The 19,284-nt window shown below is 45.5% G+C and overlaps 1 protein-coding gene across 3 annotated transcripts in view; it reads left to right on the top strand.

The window, feature by feature from the left end:
• The first annotated feature begins 1,976 nt into the window (after positions 1-1,976).
• The window catches only part of Chd1l (chromodomain helicase DNA binding protein 1 like), a 50,575-nt gene continuing 33,267 nt past the window's right edge, over positions 1,977-19,284 (top strand). For 2 of the 3 annotated variants that reach the window (XM_085835637.1, XM_085835639.1), the window contains exons 1-7: positions 2,886-3,041; positions 7,937-8,049; positions 9,398-9,504; positions 10,035-10,149; positions 11,107-11,138; positions 15,396-15,477; positions 19,020-19,186. In XM_085835637.1, the coding sequence (XP_085691763.1) occupies positions 2,933-3,041; positions 7,937-8,049; positions 9,398-9,504; positions 10,035-10,149; positions 11,107-11,138; positions 15,396-15,477; positions 19,020-19,186 (725 nt within the window). In that variant the 5' untranslated portion in view covers positions 2,886-2,932. Of the gene's footprint in view, positions 2,176-2,885; positions 3,042-7,936; positions 8,050-9,397; positions 9,505-10,034; positions 10,150-11,106; positions 11,139-15,395; positions 15,478-19,019; positions 19,187-19,284 lie in introns of those variants that run through there. The other variant, XM_085835638.1, reaches the window with a different exon arrangement.

The raw sequence follows: 19,284 nt of genomic DNA on the forward strand, positions 1-19,284 counted from the left end.
CACACAACGTTAGCTATATGAGAAAGACAGCAATGGCAAACAGCAGCTAGAAGCAAGCCAGCGATGAAGCCCCTGGGGCTGTGCCTCTCCACTTACCCACTGCCATCCCTCCAGCATGGTGTCCTCCAATTCTACCTTTTGGCTATTGTTAGAAAATCAGCTGCAGTAAGCATGGAGGTGCAGATAGCTCTCTGAAACAGATACGCAGCAGGGGAACTGCTCCGTCATATTACTGTTCTAGTCCTAGATGTATGAGAAACTCGCCATTTTCACGATTGTGCTAATTGGTGTTCCCACCAATACTGAATGGGGAGTCCCTCTGCCTCCATGCACTTCCGGGACACATGGGGATTCTTGACAGTCTCTGGATCCCGCATCCTGTCTTCTTTCCTTCATGTGACGTTTTCTACCGTGTATGCAGGCTGAATTCCAAAAGCAAGCCTCCTCCATTCCATTTCTCTCTAGGTGACTCCTACTGGCTTGACCTGTTCAGCGTATCCACTCCTCATATCTGCCCTGCATCACGCGGACCATAAACCACCTCCTGCCCAAGCTTTTGTGATGGCCTCTGAACTGTCTCTCTGCTTCCACCCTGCCCTCTATAGATTCATTTCATGTAAGATCCAGAGTAAAACCTTCATGTTATCTCATGCGCAGACCTGGAATTTCCCAGCTACTTATTATTTTTTTCTTCTTAGCTGTGTTTTAAGTGCCAGATTCAATGTATCAGCAGTCTGCTTCCTTTAAAGCTAGATTCTTATCTTTCTCTGGATTACTTTAAATAAGAAGAAAATAGGAATGCTTTTGAATAAGTGGCGAGTGGTTGACTGTATTGCTTTAGCAGATTAGAACCTGGGGAGAAGGAAGTGAGACAGAGAGACCAGGTGCAAAATCACTCTAGAGAAGCCCTTGAAAGTCACACCTTCCTCTCAGGAGTTTGAGGAAGCCTTGCCACTGACAAGCTAGCCTACAGGGTCAGTCCAGCCCCACTATGCCATGCCCATGGCTTTGGTCGGCATCAATCACTTTCTTTCCAATTTTAATTTTATTCCTAGACGGAGGGAAGAAAGCGAGACCCAGTGTGTGTGATAACCCTGTGAGAGTCAATTCTTGCCTCCTACCACGTGGTTCCAGGGATGTAACTTAGGTCTTCAGGCATGAGCAGCAAGCATTTTTATTCTCTGAGTCATCTCAGGGGAGCTACATCAAATGACTAATTAAATCATGCTTAAGGCCAAAATAGCTTAACCTTAAATCGATAATCTTCTCTCATCCATGTTCTCAAAAAAAAAAAAAAAAAACCCAAAAAAACAAAAAAACCAAAAACCAAAAAACAAAAAACCTCTCAAACTTTGCTTCATATAGACAGTTCCTGAAACTGTTTTCTGTACTTAAGTGAAGACAAGAATGCAGTTACAAGTGAGTGGAAAGCACTTCAGGAGAACCAGAGTGCCTCCAGCTACAGCTTTAGCATTGTCTGTCTGGATTGTTAACTGAATTCTATTTCTCCAGTACAGGGGAAATCTGGCACACGATGGCAGTGTTGGTTAAATAACAACTGATACTCAAAACCAACCCTTGGTGAGCATTTCTGGTGACTTGGGGATTCAAGAGTATGGTCAGAAGTGCTGCCAGAGTTTTGATTTTGGGGGGCTCTCAACAAACCAGGTCCAGCCATTTGCCCCTCCCCCCCAATCAAATGGAAAAAACGACTAGTGAAAAAAGGAATGTATTCAATACAGCTCTATTGGAAAACGGGGGCAAGTTTGTTCAGTTCCACTGGTTAAGGGACAGATAACACACCATGTTCTTGTAAGAGCCCACTAGTAGTTCATATTATAAACAAGAAACTTCAAGTACCCACTGAGAACTGTTTTTTGTTTTGAGTTAATCTTTAACTCCAACGAAACTGATCACAGAGGGGTGCGATGACCTTGGTGTATCTGACACCTCCCCTCTTGATCTGGTTGTACCTCAGGTCTGGTTTTGTGTGTTCCTGGGGAGTCTGTATAACGGGACGGGTAAAGTCCCTTCGTCATTAGAGGACTACTTCTGCATAGTGGGGCCAGCCTTGGTCCTTCATAGGACAACGTGGCCATTAGTTATTAGTTATTGTTTTTATCACACATAGATGTTCTGTTTGAATGGCTACTCTTGGGATCTTGAGGGATGGCGGTAAGTTCTCTCACACTTTATTTTTAAGAAAAGGTTTAATGCACCTTAGGCGGGTTTCAAACTTGTGTAGCTGAGGCTGACAGTGAGCTTCCGATTCTCCTGCTGACACCTCCCCAGGGCTAGGATTACAGGTGCTCACCCTCATGCCCCCACCCGAGGCCTTGGTACATTCGAGGCAAGCATTCTGCTAACTGAGCATTGATCTTTATTATTTATTGACACCTTCCTGCTTTGCAGCCCAGGCTAGACTGAACTCACAAATTCTCCTGCCTCAGCCTCTCCAGTGCTGAGATTACAGGAATGTACCACCAGGGTCTTTTCTTTGAATGTATCTTGTCACTACACATTTTAAGAGATAAAGTTAATCTTATTTTGGTGTTTTTAGTCATACATGAAGAAAAAGGTTAGATAATATAAGACCTTGTAGTACCAGTTTTTAGGCATGTGCATCGTAACTGAAAACATGGAGAGCTGCTCAGGAATCGGACCCAAAGTTTAAAGGAGACAGATAAGAAATTAAGAGGGGTGAGGGGAGCGTGCCAAGTTTTGAGCCTGCTCTTAGCTACCCAAGCAACCCAAGTTAGGAGACAGAGCTTTTAGCAAAGGCAGCCTCTAGGTCCTAGTCGCAGAAGCACACTTAGACCAGTCTTCCGCACCTGCGCGCTAAGGAAGCGTGGGAAGGCGCGCGAGCTGCGCCCTCTGGCGGAGGCGCGCTGTACTTCGCGCGCGCGGGAGCGAAGGCGCGGGGCCTCTCGGGATGGCGGGCGGCTTGCCGCGCTTCCTGCAGGCGCTGCCGGCCGAACACGGGCCGGAGCCGGTGCGGACGCGGGTGCAGGAACAAGACTTACAGCAGTGGGGCTTAACTGGTGAGCGGGCCGGGGACGCCCGGGGGCGGCCGGGAGCCGGGAAGGCGCGCGGCAGCGCTGGCCTACGCGGGGACAGCGGGGGAGCCAGCAGCTTCCCAGCTGCTCTCGCTCCTCCCAGTCTCCGTTTCCCTGCCGACTGTGCATGCGCACTCACTTGTTGCGGCTCCCTAATGAACTCTCAAAGCTGCGCTGGAAGCTTTGCGCAGCAAAGTTTGTCCTGTCCTGTGCCTCTTGTGCTTTCGTGTTAAGCCCACTTGCCATTACGAGTGCCAAGGGAGGGTATCCCACATGTGTGGATCCCAGGTGTGTAGGCTCCAGATGTGTAGACCTCAGTTTGTAGGTTCCAGATGTAGAGACCGCAGGCGTGCGGACCCCAGTGGACCTGGAGCCACATCATCCTGCGGCGTTCTCTCTGTTCCACAACCCAAGACTCCTTTCCTTATGTGTCTGCTGGGAATGTAGTGCTGGTGTAACGGAAAGTCATAATGACTCACCAGTTGTCACCCCGTGGTCGTTATTTGTTGCTGTCGAGAGAGTAATGTGGGGTATGGGGAGCAGATAAGCAAAATAAATAGCAGCCCTAGGAGCCAGTTTCTTTACTAGCGGATACGAGCTTTTGAAAGTATAAGGAAGCGCTTGACTTATACGTGCCAAGTACCACCAAAAGGTGAGGGTTTGGAAAGGCAACAAAATGTGCCTTTCCGCCAGGCGGTGGCGCACCCTTTAACCCAGCGCTTGGAAGGCAGTGGCAGGTGGATCTCTGAGTTCAAGGTCAGCCTGCTCTATATAGCTAGTTCCATGACAGCCAGGGCTATGTAATAGAGAGACTCTTTCTTTAAAAAAAAAAAAAAAAAAAAAAGTTCCGTTAGCTTAGAGGAGGGGCAGATGATGATGAGGGCGAAGTGAAAGACAAGCAGTTCATATCAATATTTTCCATTTATATTCAACTTTAAAATGTTTATTTTTGAGATTATAGTTACACCTCCTCTTTACTTCTTCCAAACACTCTCATAAACCCTCCCCTTCTCTCCTTCAAATCCATGCCCCCCCCCCACTTAATCGTTATCGTATGCATATACCTATGTACATAAATACTCCTAGATATACTTGTTCAGCGTGTTTAGTGTCACTTGTATGTACGTTTCAGGGCTGACTGGTTGGCACTGGACAGCCAGTCGGTGTGCTCGTCCCTAGAGAGCTCGTCCACTTTTATTGCTCTTAGCTTCTCTTAGTTGCCTGTAGTTCTTTGTGTAGGATTGAGGCCTCAAGGGTTCCTCTCTGTTCATTTTGGCATGCTCACTGGTACTATCCACATGTGTGGGCAGTCATGTTGGTGACAGTGTAAACAAAGTGTCTGGTGTTACTTGGAGACACAATTTGACAGCAAAGTCTCCGACCTTGTTTTCTGTCCCCTCTTCCACAATACCATTAGGTGTGAATGTATCCACTGGGACTGAGTCCTACACTCTGCATTCTAATTGGTTGTGGCCTTCTCTATTGCTCTCCATCTCTGTCAAAGGAAAGTTTCCTTGATGAGGGGTGAGGGCTGCACTTACCTGTGGTTATAAGGACAAGTGTTAGTAGAAGGCAGCATTACAGCTCAGGGTTCTCTGACTCCTGTTTCTCAAGTCCATGGTGTTTCCACAATACGGACTTCACCTTCCACCTCTGGGCATGCAACCTAGGTCAATAGCAATGGACTGTCTATTTTGGGCATCTCCTGGACAGCCCCGACAGCACAGTACAGTTGTCCTTTCTGGTCACTAGAATAAATGCAGTATTCGGAGATGGCAATCCATTGAAAACCTTCTGGCCTTTCTTCCCCGTATGGGCTCATGAAATAATTTATGCCTACAGAAAAAGAAATTTTAGTTTACAGTCCTAACAACTCAAAAGAGGGCTTCTCATGTCTTCTATTTGGGTTTTTATTGGGTGGTCTTTGGCTCTGGGAGGGAGCATTGTCAGCCCAGATGAGAAGAGTTTGTTAAAGCTACGTATGTATATTTATACACAGATTTACATTAATATAGATTTGTCTTGGTTTTAGATAGGTGATAGTATGATTCTTTGTGGCTTTTTTAGATACCCGTACTGTTATTTTACCCTCCTTTTTCCTTCTGAGTAGTTAGCTAGGTTTCCAGTACAGGGCAGACATGTTTTCCCTCTTGTTGAGCCGGTCTTTTCCCTCCCTCCCAGGAGAGTGTCTCCCTCCCCTTTACCATTCTCCCTATCTGTTCCTGATTTAAATCTGGCTTTCTGGACTGGCCTTAGTGTATTAAGCATATCTTGATTGATGTTTGTCTGCCTATATGCTTGCCAGTGCCCTTGGGATTGATACTTTAAAGTATGCAGAAGGACCAGAACTGTATACAGATCAAATCCAGCTGCATGTAATGGTCCAGGAGGAGCCTATATGTGCAGGGGCATTCTTGATAAAAGAAAGTGAGCAGGCAAGAGGGTGCAGGTTTGAATGCATGGGCTAGATATGAAATGTAGATATTATCACAGCCAAATACTTATTACAGTTATGAATTTAATATTTTAGATTTATTATTTTATGTGTGAGTGTTTTGCCTGCCTGCATGTGTATGTATTACATGAGCTCCTGGCTCCTATGGAGGTCAGAAGAGGGTATTGGATTCTCTGGGACTAGAGTTACAGATAGTTATAAGCTTTCACGTGGTACTGGGAGTCTCGTGTCCCCTGCAAGAGTAACAAGTGTTCTTAACCCCTGAGCCAACTCTCCAACCCATAGCTGTGGATTCTTAAATCCTCATCATAGTATATCTAGAATACAGAGTGCAAAATGTATGTTTCTTTACACTGAGCAACACTGGTCATTTCTAATTTGAGAAATTAAAAATAGCTTTTTTTTAATGGTTTACCGACTGTTTATTTGGCTGTTAGTAATGGTGGAAACTTGTTATGTATCTTTGGCTTAGAAAGCACCTTCTGGCTTTTTTGGTTTGTGTGTTTGTTTGCCCTGTCACTTTGGTCCTTTGCCTGAGAGCGAAGCGCTGACCTGGACCCTAGAGGTTAGAAAACAGAATGCATTTCCCTGATCCCCGGGGTTCTGTTATGGCTTTGCTGTAGGAAAGGAAGCATGTTGTTTGGAGCAGGAGAGCCACAGCCAGTCTGGAGTGGAGGTGGATCTGTGCTTCCTGTTTTTCTCTTGGCCTTGTGGCTTTTACCTGTGGGCTTTGGCTAGGATGTGGAGCACCTGTGTTGGCGTGGATTAAGGTGGAAGGTATCAATTTCTAGAGCTGACTGTACAGTGGCCTGTTTGGTTTGTTTGTTTTTTGTTTTTCTGGATTCCTGTCCATGGAGGCGGACATGGTGGCCCAGTTCTGCAGTACTGACACAGGTGCTAACCTTGAGGCCATTCCACCAGTCTTTCCAACAACTTTACAGTGACCTAATTCTCTGTATTAAACTCTTTTTCTGCCTAAACTACTTATATCTCTGCATTTGACTCTTAAATGTTAGTGTTGTTATCTCTACTGATAATTTTTATTCATTTTTGAAAATTACACTTTTAGGGGCTGGGAAGATGGCCTGCAGATAGAGCAGGTACACCTTTGCAGAGGACCCAAGTTCTCCAAGCACAGACATGTAGCTCACCACTGCCTATCATTGCAGCTCCATGACATCTGATGTCCTCTTCTGGCCTCTGTGTGCATCTGCACTCAAGTGCACATAACCAGACACAGCCACACAGCACACATATAATTCAAAATAAATCTTTTTTTTTTTAAATAAGAAAATTAAACTTTTCTAATATAGCAGTCACAGATTCACAGGTAGTTACAGGAAGTAATATAGAGAGCTCTCTGTAGGCTCTATCCAGTTTCTCCCAGTGATACCAACTTGCAAAATAAGATGTCAGTTAGGAGTTGATATCTGTCTACACAGTCAAGATGGAGAACATTTCCAGTGCTGTAAGCCCCTCCCACCGTCGGGTTATTTTACCAGCATGCACCAGGTTGAGTCTTCTCCGCCTGAAGCATCCATCTCCCCATCCATACTCCTGAATTCCTGTTGGCATTCTGGCTTTCTAAATGCCCGGTAGCTTCCAGCTCGCAGGATATTGGGGTGTCTTTAGCCTACAGCTCTAGGTTCTTAACCCCCCCTCTTGCAAACCAGTTCTGTAAACCACATGGACAGATTAATCACAGCAGTGACTCCATTCTTGGTACCAATTTCCAGTGACAAAATATCAGACGAAAGTGATTTAAGGAGGGAAGTATTTATTCAGACGTGTGATGTGAGAAAAAGTCCATTGCAGGATGCTTGGTAGTTGGAGCAGGTTCCAGAGATGGCGGCAGGAGGAGGCAGCATGCGGTATTGTGGCACAGTTGAGCTTGGGTGAAAGGTGGAGCCAGGCTGGAACCCCGAGGTCTGCTCTCTAGGGCCTTTCTCCACTCCCCCCAGCTAAGCCCCACTCCCTAAAGCTTCCACCACCCACCCAAATTGTGTCTCTTGCTGTGGCCCAAGAGTTGATGTAAATGAGCTGGTGGAAGACATTTCACATCAAAGCTCTGTGAAATACTCCTTATGATGAAGTGTGGTCTGTCTGCATCTCTTCCTTAGCATGCACAGCTCGTGTGCTGCTTGCCAGTGAGCTGCTTCAGTAACCCTCGTTTCCAAGACGACCACATCCAGTTGTAGGGATGTGAATCTCTGTAAACTTTCTGTCAGGTGGATTAGGTGACAAAGACATAGGTGCTTTAGGAGTTTGAATGAGTGACAGATGGTAACCAAGTCTGCATACAGAGCATCAGCGAAGTGAGTACTATGGCTGTCCAGATCGGGAGCATGGGAGGTGAGGCCGCCACAGAACCTGAAGTTTGCTGGAATTTCTGTTCTTCAGACCGCTTCTGTTTTTTTATCTCCAGGGATTCGTCTCCGTTCTTACCAACTGGAAGGAGTCAATTGGCTAGTCCAGTGCTTTCATTGCCAGAATGGCTGCATCCTGGGAGATGAGATGGGCTTGGGGAAGACCTGCCAGGTATCTGCTGTGGAATGAGCAAGCTTACCCCCACACAGTGCACTGTTGTCGCTGCGTGCTCACTGCAGCAGTGTGTTTCTTACGAGGGTGTAAAATATGTAAAGTAGCATGTTAAAGGAGTCTCATCTCAGAGCTGTGTTCTCTAGTTTGAGTTTTTAAAATTGTACTATTGCCCTTGTTTGATCTGTTTTTTTTTTTGTTTGTTTGTTTTGAGGGGGCATTGTTTTTGTTTTGTTTTGTTTTGTTTTGTTTTTTAACGTGTTTGGGAGAAGTCACGCCTTAATTAGAGCAGCCAATGACCCTGGTCCAGGAATTTTCTCTATAAAAAATAATTTACCTGTCTTAGCATCAAGTTGATTATGACTTCCTTAGCAGTGTTTCCTGTGGTATTGTTGTAGCTTGTCAAAAGACCCTCCCCCACAAAGAGCACAGAGACCGCCAATGATGCAGAATGCATGAGGTTTTTACTTATCTGAAATGTTGGGAAACCCCGTCTCAGTCTCAGCATGCAGGCCGAAGGAGAGAGACCCAGAACAAAGAAAGAACACACTTTGTTTACCTTTGTAAGGGCCAGATGTAGGCACCAGGGTAGTTTGGCTTATTTTAATTGGTGTAGCCAAATAATCTTTGTAGACATTGGTTGGTTTGTATAGGGTGACTCTTATTTTGTTTGTCCTTGAGGTTTTTAGTGTGAGATGGGGCAGGGGAATTGTTAATCTTGTTTTTGGCTGTTAAAACTATGTTTCTATATTTGTTTAGTCAGCCAGCTTTTTATCTGGCTCTGTACTTGGCCTGCTAGGACAGTTTGGAAAGTCCTTTGGAAGGGGGAAGGTACTGGGTAGTCTTGAATTTATTTTGGATATTACAGTATCTGCTTGCTGGGTCTCTCAGGATAGCTCCGTGTGAATGTAATGCCTTGGGGTTTCTAAATTCACTAGCTAACTAATGGGGTTAAAGGAAGCAGTGTACAGCGTAGAGACCTGGAGAGTCTGGTTGTTAGCGCGATGTTAGGCAGGCAGAGTGCTGATGTAGACACTTCAGCCAGGACGGTGAGCAAAACTGCCTTGGGTTGACATGCCATTTGGGGTTTGGGTTGATAGACAGTCCAGTTACATCATACCACATGAGTTAATCACATGGGAGGGGGGAGGTCCTAATCTATAGAATATTAAAGTCAGGGTAGTCAGGATGCACAAGCAAGTGCCATGGTGATAGCATTTCACAGTCCTGACAGTCAGGGCTCTTCTCAGTCCCTTGAGAAGTGTGTGTATGTATTGGCATGCGTACACGCAAATGCACGTGTTCCAGTGAGAAATGTGATCAGAACTGATTTTCTCTTTTGTTCTAGACTATCGCTCTCCTCATTTACTTGGTGGGGAGACTGAATGATGAAGGGCCGTTTCTGGTTCTCTGTCCCTTGTCTGTTTTGAGCAACTGGAAAGAAGAGATGGAGAGGTACGGAGTGAGTCAGATGAACTTTTATTCTTTGCCTTGCTTAAGATAGCCTGGCTGGTGTAAAAAATATGATAAAATAATAGTGTCTTACACAGTTAAAAAGTTTATTCTAGAAAGATCCGAATTGAAGCAAGGTAGGTAGACACTGGGAATCCAGGATAGGAGGGTCCCGGTCTTATCACTTGTGTTTGGCAACTTAAAGGCCAGTGTTCATTTTTAATGAAGTTTATTGCCCTGAAGAAAGACCATCCTTTTCATACTGATGTAGGGAATGATTAATGTAAAAAAGGTTTCCTTTTAAAAGCCAACACAACGCCCTTAGACCTAACTCTAATGCCTAAACATTACATTAGGGCCTTGCCTGAGGCTTAGCCATGACCCTAGGCATGGTTTGGAGGCCCCAGGACTCTTTCTGGGTACCAGGCCTCTTAGGGTCTGTATGTGGCACTGTCATGAAGTGTGGCTTGCTTGGTAACTGTTCCCTAGGTCACTCTAACCTTTGCCCTGTCCACCTCTTTTCTTTGCTCCAGATTTGCTCCAGGTCTTTCCTGTGTGACATACACAGGTGACAAGGAAGAGAGAGCCCGCCTTCAGCAGGACCTAAGACAGGAGTCAGGTTTTCACGTGCTGCTGACGACCTATGAGGTAGCCCTCTGCTTCTCTACAAGACCTCCTTACCCAGGCCAAAGATGCGCTTAAAAGCACCGTGATTCTGTTTACACAGAGCATACTTTAAGGGGTCTGGAGGGAGGGAAGTGACCCTTCACCACATTTACAAAGAGTCTTTGCGACTGTAGAAGTGAAGGATCGTGGGGCTTTGTATTGGTTAGTTTCCTTCTCTGCCATCCCTGCTGCTTCATAGGGAGTGGTTTCAGAGGCAGCACTTGAGCTGCCTCTTGTCGGATGAACAGAAGTGGCGAGGGAAAGGGGCTCGTGTTTTGTAACTGGAGCTCGGGAGTGGGGGACACTTAGTGTCTAAGTTACAGTTTCCCTTGCTCTGATGACAGCAATACCAAAGGCAACACGGGGAGCCAGTAATATTCCATTACCGAGGGGAGTCAGGTCAGGAGGTCAAGGCTGGAGCTGCTGCAGAGGCCACAGGGCCGTGCTGCTCACTAGGTTCCTTCTTGTGGCTTGCTCAGCTTGCTTTCTTACAGAACCCAGGACCACCAGCCCGGGGGTGGCCCCACCCACAGTGAGCTAGGCACCCCATATCAATCATCCATAAAACACCTCACAGACTTGGCCACAGGCCACTCTGGTGGAGGCACTTTCTCAACTAACGTCCTCTCCTTCCAGTGACTCTGGCTTGGGTGAAGTTGACTCAAAGCTACAAAGCTACTTAGCTACAATCTCACTGTTAGTTCTTGTTAGATGAAGACCTGGGCCCTTGTAAGTGAGATCGTCCCCTTAGCCAGAGTCCTTTTTGTTTGGACTTAGAAAGGACACTCAGAGCTTTGTGTCTCACTAGGCAAGGAAAGGCAGAACTGATGTTATTAGATAGAGTCCCCGAGACAGGAGAGTAGCTTGTCAGCCCAGGAATTTCTCAGCACCAGCCTTTTTTTTTTTTTTTTTTTTAACTTGTCTTCCTTACTTTTTCAGATTTGCTTGAAAGATGCCTCATTTCTAAAATCGTGAGTAGATTACACCACCCCAGGACCTGTCGCATGAGCCATGAAAGTCACATGTTCCCTCCACACTCTGGAATTCTGCCCTCTCCCGCGTTTGTCTGATTTTGAAGTCTTGATGCCTAACATAGATTTTCTGGCTTCTGTTTAACGGTATCTTTTATTTAAGTGAGCATAGTATCTTTTCCATGAGAGGATTGTATGCTTTGCTCTGTTTTCCCTTTGTGTCTATTTTAATAGAGTTTTACTTGGAGGAGGGAGTCCTAGAGATTGAGGCCAGGGATTCCCCATGCTAGGCAAGAGTGCTGCTTGTGTGTCCTCAGCATCCCACCTCTTCTTTGTTTTCCAAGTGGTCCCTCTGCCTGCTCGCCTGCCCTCCCCTACCATGTGTGTCTGGGTCTGTGTGCTTGCCTGTGTGTGTGAGCTGATTCTCTGTCTTCCACTGTTTTGTGGCAGGGTCTCTTCTTTCTGCCACTGTGCAGCACACTCCAGACTAGCTGTCCCTTGAGTTTCTGTCTGATTCTCGTCTCTCTGTGTCCCATTTTGCTGTAGGTGTGTTGGGACCCCAGATGCACTACCACATCCATCTTTTTTACTTGGGTTGCACAGACCTACCTTAGCCACCAGGCTTGCACGTGAAGAACTTTTACCTGCTGAGCCAGCTCCCTGACCCCTTTAATGGTCTCTCACTGGAAAGGAGCTATAAGAATGCTCAGCAGTGCCAGGAAACTTAGTCTGAGAGCAAACCTACAAAGACAGAGTCCTGTTAGGAGTGAGAAATGTACGGAGGGACTAAAGAGGTGGCTCAGTGGTAAGCGCGCTTGCTGCCCTTTCAGCAGACCTGAATGAGCACTGCAACCCACACCACTGGCTGTCCACTAGCTCACAGCTGCCTGTAACTTAACTCTAGGTGCAGGGGAATCTGATGCTCTGGGCCTCTGCAGGCCCCTGTACTCATATGCACTTACATGTAATTAAAAAACAGGCAATAATGTGAAATCTTAAATCTTAGTAAAGTAGGCCATAAATGTTGACTATTAGATCTTCATAGGTGTACCGTGGTGTGCATTTGCTTGCATATAGTCTTTCTCTGTCTCTGTCTCTGTCTCTCTGTCTCTCTGTCTCTCTCTCACATACACACACACACACACACACACACACACACACACACGAGTCTATGGGGGCCATACCTATTCTCAGACACATACATCTCTCTCCCATCCCCCATCTTAGTGTTTCTATTGCTGTGAACAGACACCATGGCCATGGCAACTCTTATAAAAGAAAACATTTAACTGGGACTAGTGTATAGTTTCAGAGGTTCAATCCATTATCAGCATGACAGGAAACAGGGCAGTGTGCAGGGAGATTTGGTGCTGGAGGAGCTGAGAGTTCTACATCTTGATCTAAAGGCAGCAGGGGGAGACTGTATTCCACACTAAGTGGAACTTGAGTAAATGTATAACCTCACTTTCTCCAAGGCCACACCTACTCAAAAAAGGCCACACCTCCAAACACATAATATGGGAGCCATACCCATTCAAACTACCCCTTGCTTGTGAGCACACATGTGTGCATACACGCACACACACACACTACAAATTTAAGAACTCATAAAACCCCTCTCAGGCAGGTTCTTCTACATTACAGATGAAAAAGATGAAGCGTAGATAACCCACAGAAGCTAAGGTCCTAGTTTGGTTTCTGTTGCTGTGATAAGCACGTGACCAAGGCGACCTGGAGAGGGAAGGGCTTACTTCTTATCTTACAGTTTACAGCTCATCATAGAGGGAAAACAAGGCATGAGCTTGAAGCAGAGATACTGAAGGAACTGTGCTTACAGCCTGTTCTTCTTGGCTTCCTCAGTTAGCTTTTTTATATAGCAGGCCTAGGGTTGGCACCACCCACAGTGGACTGGGCCTTTCTATATCAACTAGCAATTAAGAAATGCATCACAGATGTGGTTACAGGCAAATCTGATGGGAGCAATGGCTCAGTTGAGGTTCTCTCTTCTTGAATGTGCCAAGTCAACAACCAAGATTAGCTGTTTTTACAGCTAATGTTAATAAATGTCAAAGCAGGACTTCAACGACAGCGCTCTGCGTCAACCCTCCTTTTATGTATGTAGCTGCACCAAGTGTTGCATTTCTCAGGAGAAGCGCTGTCTTTCTGTCTCAGATCATCTGCTCTGAGCACATTGATAGGAGGGTTTCAGAACATAATGAATGAGGGCCATTTATAATTGACTCCCACAGCATAGATGTGTTCTTTCAATGTTAGCTAAGGTTACTTTTCCTGTTGCTGTGTTGTTCATACTGGAAATGGCAGGGAACTGTATAATGCCTGTACTACAGAGATGCATTGTGGACATTAGTGATGTGCATGGTAGCAGCAGCATTAGTTGCTTGGAATCTTTCGGATTATAGACTTACACAGTCTTTGAATCAAGAGAATTAGACTTTACTGTACTGGGTGCTGGGATTCCCTGTACACTCTCATGAGAGCGTCCTTTAATGGTCATTTGACTGTCTCTCTCTTAATATGTCCACCTTCACCACCCTGTAGCCTTGTTTCATTTAATAAGCATTTTTGGATATTTGCATGCATAAGAAGGGAACTGGGCCACTCGTTTGTAGTGACACTGTTCTGTGGGCAGTGGCACAGCTTCTCTCATGGCCACTGTGCAACTGTGGCAACGCTCACACTTTATTGACCTTGAGTGCACCCTGGTCCTGGGCTCCTGGGCTCTTGTTCGCTCCCCGGGTCCCTAGTCCTTCCTCCATCTGCAGAAGATGAATGAGACGAAGGACACGGGCCCCTGCGCCCCTTCTCCATCTGTTGTTGCAGAATTTACCTTCCATCCCCATGCCTGTCTGTTTTTGGTATAGACTTGTCCTGTGTGGGCCAAACCTGAGGATCTGAGCTCTGCCCCAGAACCCACATGGGAAAGAAAAGAATCACCTCCTGCAAATTGTCCTCTGACCACACACACCATGACCCCTAGACAAATACGTCTAAAAATATAAAATACAATGTGATATTCTGTGATGCTTCAAAGCAAAATTAACAGTCTTAATATGTTTTACATTTTGCCTTATGTTTGATTTATTTTTTTGCAATTTGCAAGGACGTACAATATTCATGTCTTGTTTGGTTGTTTTTTAATTTTTTTGTTTGGAGACTGTTTTACATGTAGCCCTGGCTGGCCTTACTGTGTAGCTAAGGTTAGCCTCACAGTTGTGGTATCCTTGCACACCTACCTCCTAAGTGCTAGGGTTATAGATGTGTCCCACCACACCCAGCTAACATTTGTATTACAGTGACCATATATGCCTTTTCATATAGCCGTATGCTTTATCACCTATTAATACATATTTATTTTCAACTATGGCAATTTTAACTAATATACTCTTGAACATACTCATGAATATGTTTAACATATTTGGGGAAGACTGCAACAGATTTCCAGAAGTATTTGTCAAAATGTGCTTTTATAGCCAAAGTGTAGTAGTGATCTATGCCTGTGATCTCAGCATTTGGGAGGCTGAGGCAGGAGGATTGCAAACTTGAGGCCTGTTGGAGCTACATAGTAAGACACACTCAGTATAGAAATATCCACATGCATGTTGTCTATGTATGTGCTTTGTCTGGATCTTACTGATATATTGTTCTAGCTATGTACATGCAGCAAATAACACCTTGCACTAGTCACTGGGGACCTCAGGGTCAACGGAGGGGGGTACTACACGGCCATCTCTGAAGTGCCTGGTCCTGTTCAGGACTTATTTAAATCCTGCTTTTTTGTCTTCTGTTGCACAGCCGTCTGTTTAATGTTTTAATGGGTTTGACTCTAAGTTCCGAGCCTGACCAAATTGCCTAACCTTTCTAAGCCTTCATCTCCCTATTGGCCCTGTCCTGTCTGCTCATTGTGTTCTTTTGTACTAGACACACAGAGTTCCAAGTTCAGTACTTGGTTATAAATGTCTCTTCTCTCTCTCTCTCTCTCTCTCTCTCTCTCTCTCTCTCTCTCTCTCTCTCTCTCTGGCCTTGGCTCCTTCCTTCCCGCCATCTTTTCTGTCTTGGGGGGAAGCTCCTCGCCTGCACCCCCTCGTGCAGCAGCTGTCGTCCAGTCGGTAGGGAGGTGATTCCGACGTGTTTCCAGGGCCAGGCTTGTGGTAGTCTTTCTAACAGTGGGTGCAGTTCTGTAGCAGTTGTGAGATGGGTCTGAGTTGCACACGGCTGAAAGCGGATTCTCTCTCACAGCTTCTCTTGGAGCGTTCTTGCTGTGGATGAAGCTCACAGATTGAAAAACCAGAGCTCCCTGCTGCACAGGACACTTTCAGAGGTAAATTCACAGGGTGGCCTGCTGCTGTTTAAGATAATCTTTTAAAGAGTGGTTTGGTTTTCGTTTCACAACAAAGTTGAGCAGCAGATGCAGAGATGCCCTCCACCCCGTCCATTCATATCTTCCCTCATTACCCACATCCCCGGTCAGGGCGGTGACTCTGTTGCAGATGCTGCAACAGTTTTGAGATTATCACTCAGAATCTGTAGCTCATAGACTCACTTTTGATATTGTAGATGCTGCTTGGTTGGGAGAAATATATAATGATGTCTACCCACCATTGCGGGATCACGCATGGTGATTTCACTGCCCCGACAGTACTCTGGGGCCCTGCTTCCTCAGCCCTCCCTTAATGAACGTTACCCAGGTGCATGCCTGTAATGGTGTAATGGCTCAGGAGGGTGATGGAGGAGGGCTGCGAAGTCAGGCCTTTGTAAAAAATAGTTAGACCTGAACAGTGGAGACTTAATTGAAACTTTTTCTTTCAGTCAGATTATGGCAGGGCTAAGTGATCATTTTGGGGTGAGCAAGGCAGACAGAATATGTAATGCCTTTCCTTTTATCTTTTGTAAGGCAATGTTTGCTAAAATCCGGTTATCAAACATGACCCTAGGCCAGGAAAGTGCATTGTACTTTTGGAAGCATTTCACCTCTCTTTGATCATCTTGGCTTCTTTGCAGAAAAGACCTCACTATAAATCTGTTTACTTAGCAGATACAGTGGGCTTGTCGTGGCTCTTTCCCACTGTACCTGTTCCAAGAATCTAGTAGCTCACAGGAAGACCAGTTCCATACCGTTGAGTATCACCTTCGTCCTCTGCTGTCTTTGTTATAAAGTATGATGCATTGCTCTCATCGTCTCTCGGCCTCTCATGCCATTCTGGAAACACGGGGATGATTGGCCTGGGAAAGGTGAACTGTCTTTCTCTTAGTTGAAAGCCTTGCTCGTTTATGAGACTCCACGTTTTGGTGGTGATGAAGTTTGGTCGCATCCCATAATAAATCCTGTCCAGAGAGATGTTTGAAAGAAAACCTTTGACCATCGTCCTGCAGTTCCTGGCCTAGAAGTTGCAGTTTCGAATGTTCAAAAGCAGATACATTCTGTGAGGATTGCTGCGCCTCTTGGACGTCTTCTTGCTCTCTGCTACCATTGCCTTCGTTTTAGGGACCCTTACCAGTGTCTCTTTCCCAAGAGGTTTCCACGTCAGTCCATTTGTGCTGCTTCAACACAGTACCACAGGCCGGGTCAGAACGAACAGACGTTTATTTATCTTACAGTTCTGAAGGCTGGGAAGTCAGATCCAGATATAAGGTGTCGGGGACTTTGTGCTGCGTTCTCATAAGGCTGAAGGGCAAGAGAGAGAAGAGAAAGCTAGTTTAATGATTCTTTTAAAAGGGCTTTGATCCCATTCAAAAGGAGCTGCTATGGCCTCATTACCTCTTGGAGGGACACCTCCTAATACTGCCTGCCTCGTAGTGACATGAGCCCAGTGAGCCCAATGAGTGATAGTGTCATATTCTAGGTCTCTATCCTTGTAAGAGAATGTATTATAAACTCCTGTGCCAGTTTGCTGACGTAAGGTGAGAGGAGACAGGACTGTAAGGGACCCGGGGCCTGTGGATTTGACATGGGGGGATCAGTCTTGCTGTGGCTTCAGAGCCTGCACTTGGTATTCATCAGGAAATTAAGGCTCAGAGGATGGAGTGAGAAAAGCAGGCTGGGATGTGTTAGGTTCTTTTAGGTGAGATTTGGATTGCAGACCATTGGATGGTTGAAAAGAAAATACAGATAATTTAGGTGGCACATGATGGCACTTGGGAGGAAGGGCGAGCAGATCTCTTAGTTTGGGGCCAGCCTGGTCTACAGAGTGAGTTCCAGGACAGTCAGGGCTACATAGTCAGACCCTGTCTTAAAAAAAAAAAAAAAAAAGCAAAATGCTAAACAAACGAAACCATTTATTTGTTGGACTGAGAGGTGGGAAAGGGGATTCTGTCTGTTTTCATATCTGTCTACTTTAATACTGTTTTCAGTTTGTTTACGAAAGTCAGAAGTGATCTAAATGTGAAGACAGAGTCAGTGCCAGCGTTTATATGTCATGCTTACAGTGCATTACCAACCAGAGTGGCCATTATGTGGAGAAATACTTAATATTTGATAAGGAACGTACTTGCATACTACCTTATACACAGACCTTGTAAAGTACTATAAAGGCAGGTTGTTTCTGATTTTTATTTCCCAGCTGTAAGTTTTGGTGCAAAAAAAAAGGGTTCTACTTTAAATCAAAATTTTCACTCATGTCCTAGGAAAAGCTAAATATCGTGACTAGAGTGACCGGTATGAGCCTGCGGTTTTTGAACTTCTCAACTCTTTACCGAAATACACCTTGTGACTTCTGGTTACTGTTCTTAAACAAAGAAACCTCAGTCCAGAGAGTCGAAGTACTTTAAAAACACTGTCCACCAAGCAGACGGGGGTGGGGTGGGGGATGGGTAAGATAGTGAATGGGCATTTCAGAAAGAGGAAAAGGAGGTTGCCAAGACTTCTGTAGTAAGTTTAAATTGGTCAAGTCACGTCATCTTTTCTTACTGCAAAAACAGCTTGTCCTCTTACAATCTCCCCCTCACCCGCCTCCGAGCCAAAATCTAGAAAGATAAGGAGAGGGTAAGATGCCACGACCCACTCCCACATTAACACTTCGGTATATCTTGTATGTGCATGTGTGTACGTGTGAATATCTGTATAGTATAGTACCCACTGTATCTTGACATTTAAAATAACAGACATATGGTGCATGGCTTGTCTATCTTGTTACATTAATTTTGATAGCTCCTGTTATATCAGCTCAGGGGTTTTTCTCTCTCTTTTTGAGCAAAGCGAACTGATCTACTGAGGGACGGTGAAAAAGAGCTCCCAGGAGTGGGAGGTGTCCCAGGGGAGGGCCACTGCTGGTACTGTTTCTCTTGAATTTTAAGTTCATCCCTAATTACTAGTATTTAATTAGTGATAAGGATTTTTTTTTTTTCTCGTTTGTTCCTGACTGTTGGGGCATGTCATGTAGCAGAGCGTCTGGAAGCATGCAGAAGTCTTGATATGTCATTAAGGATTACAAAAGGCATTGTTTTAGTATTGATCTTGCTTCTTGCCCATGGTGAAGGGCCCGATGTGTTACCTTTTTGCTTCTTCATCTCTATGTGCACATACATACACGTCTCACTTGTCTCAGTAAGCTCCCCCAAGTAGGGTGCACCCCATAATTTAACTCTCTTAAGACTGAGTGATATCAGTGTATCCCATACTCTGTAACATTTGAGCAGGAAGTGGTGTAAACCTGCATCCTTGCAACGCTGTTTCCTTTTAGGACTATTTCCTTCTTCTAGTTGAAACTGGAGTCACTTCCTTTGTCAAGTAAAACATGCAGCCTGACCCCGAGCCTGCCTGTGTCGTGTACCTTGGTCATTCCCACTAAGACGTGCTGCTCTTTGCTGGGTATCCCGGTCTTTCCTCCAGTGTGGGTTTTAATCTCGCTGCTTTGTGTGTTTGAGTTCTCAGCGGTCTTCCGTCTCCTGCTCACCGGAACGCCCATCCAGAACAGCCTCCGGGAGCTCTACTCCCTCCTCTGTGTCGTGGAGCCTGATGTCTTCTGCAGAGAACAGGTGGAAGATTTCGTTCAGCGTTACCAGGACATGGAGAAAGAGTCCAAATCAGGCAGGTCTCTCTCTTCCTAATCGTCCTCAAGAGGGTTTGGCGCAGAAGCCGCCGTCAAGTCTAATAGTTAGAAAAGAAGGGAGACAGCCAGAAGACCGGGGA

The sequence above is a fragment of the Mus caroli genome, unplaced genomic scaffold, assembly GCF_978045245.1.
Source record: "Mus caroli unplaced genomic scaffold, Mus_caroli_1 scaffold_3, whole genome shotgun sequence".
Classification (NCBI taxonomy): Eukaryota; Metazoa; Chordata; class Mammalia; order Rodentia; family Muridae; genus Mus; species Mus caroli.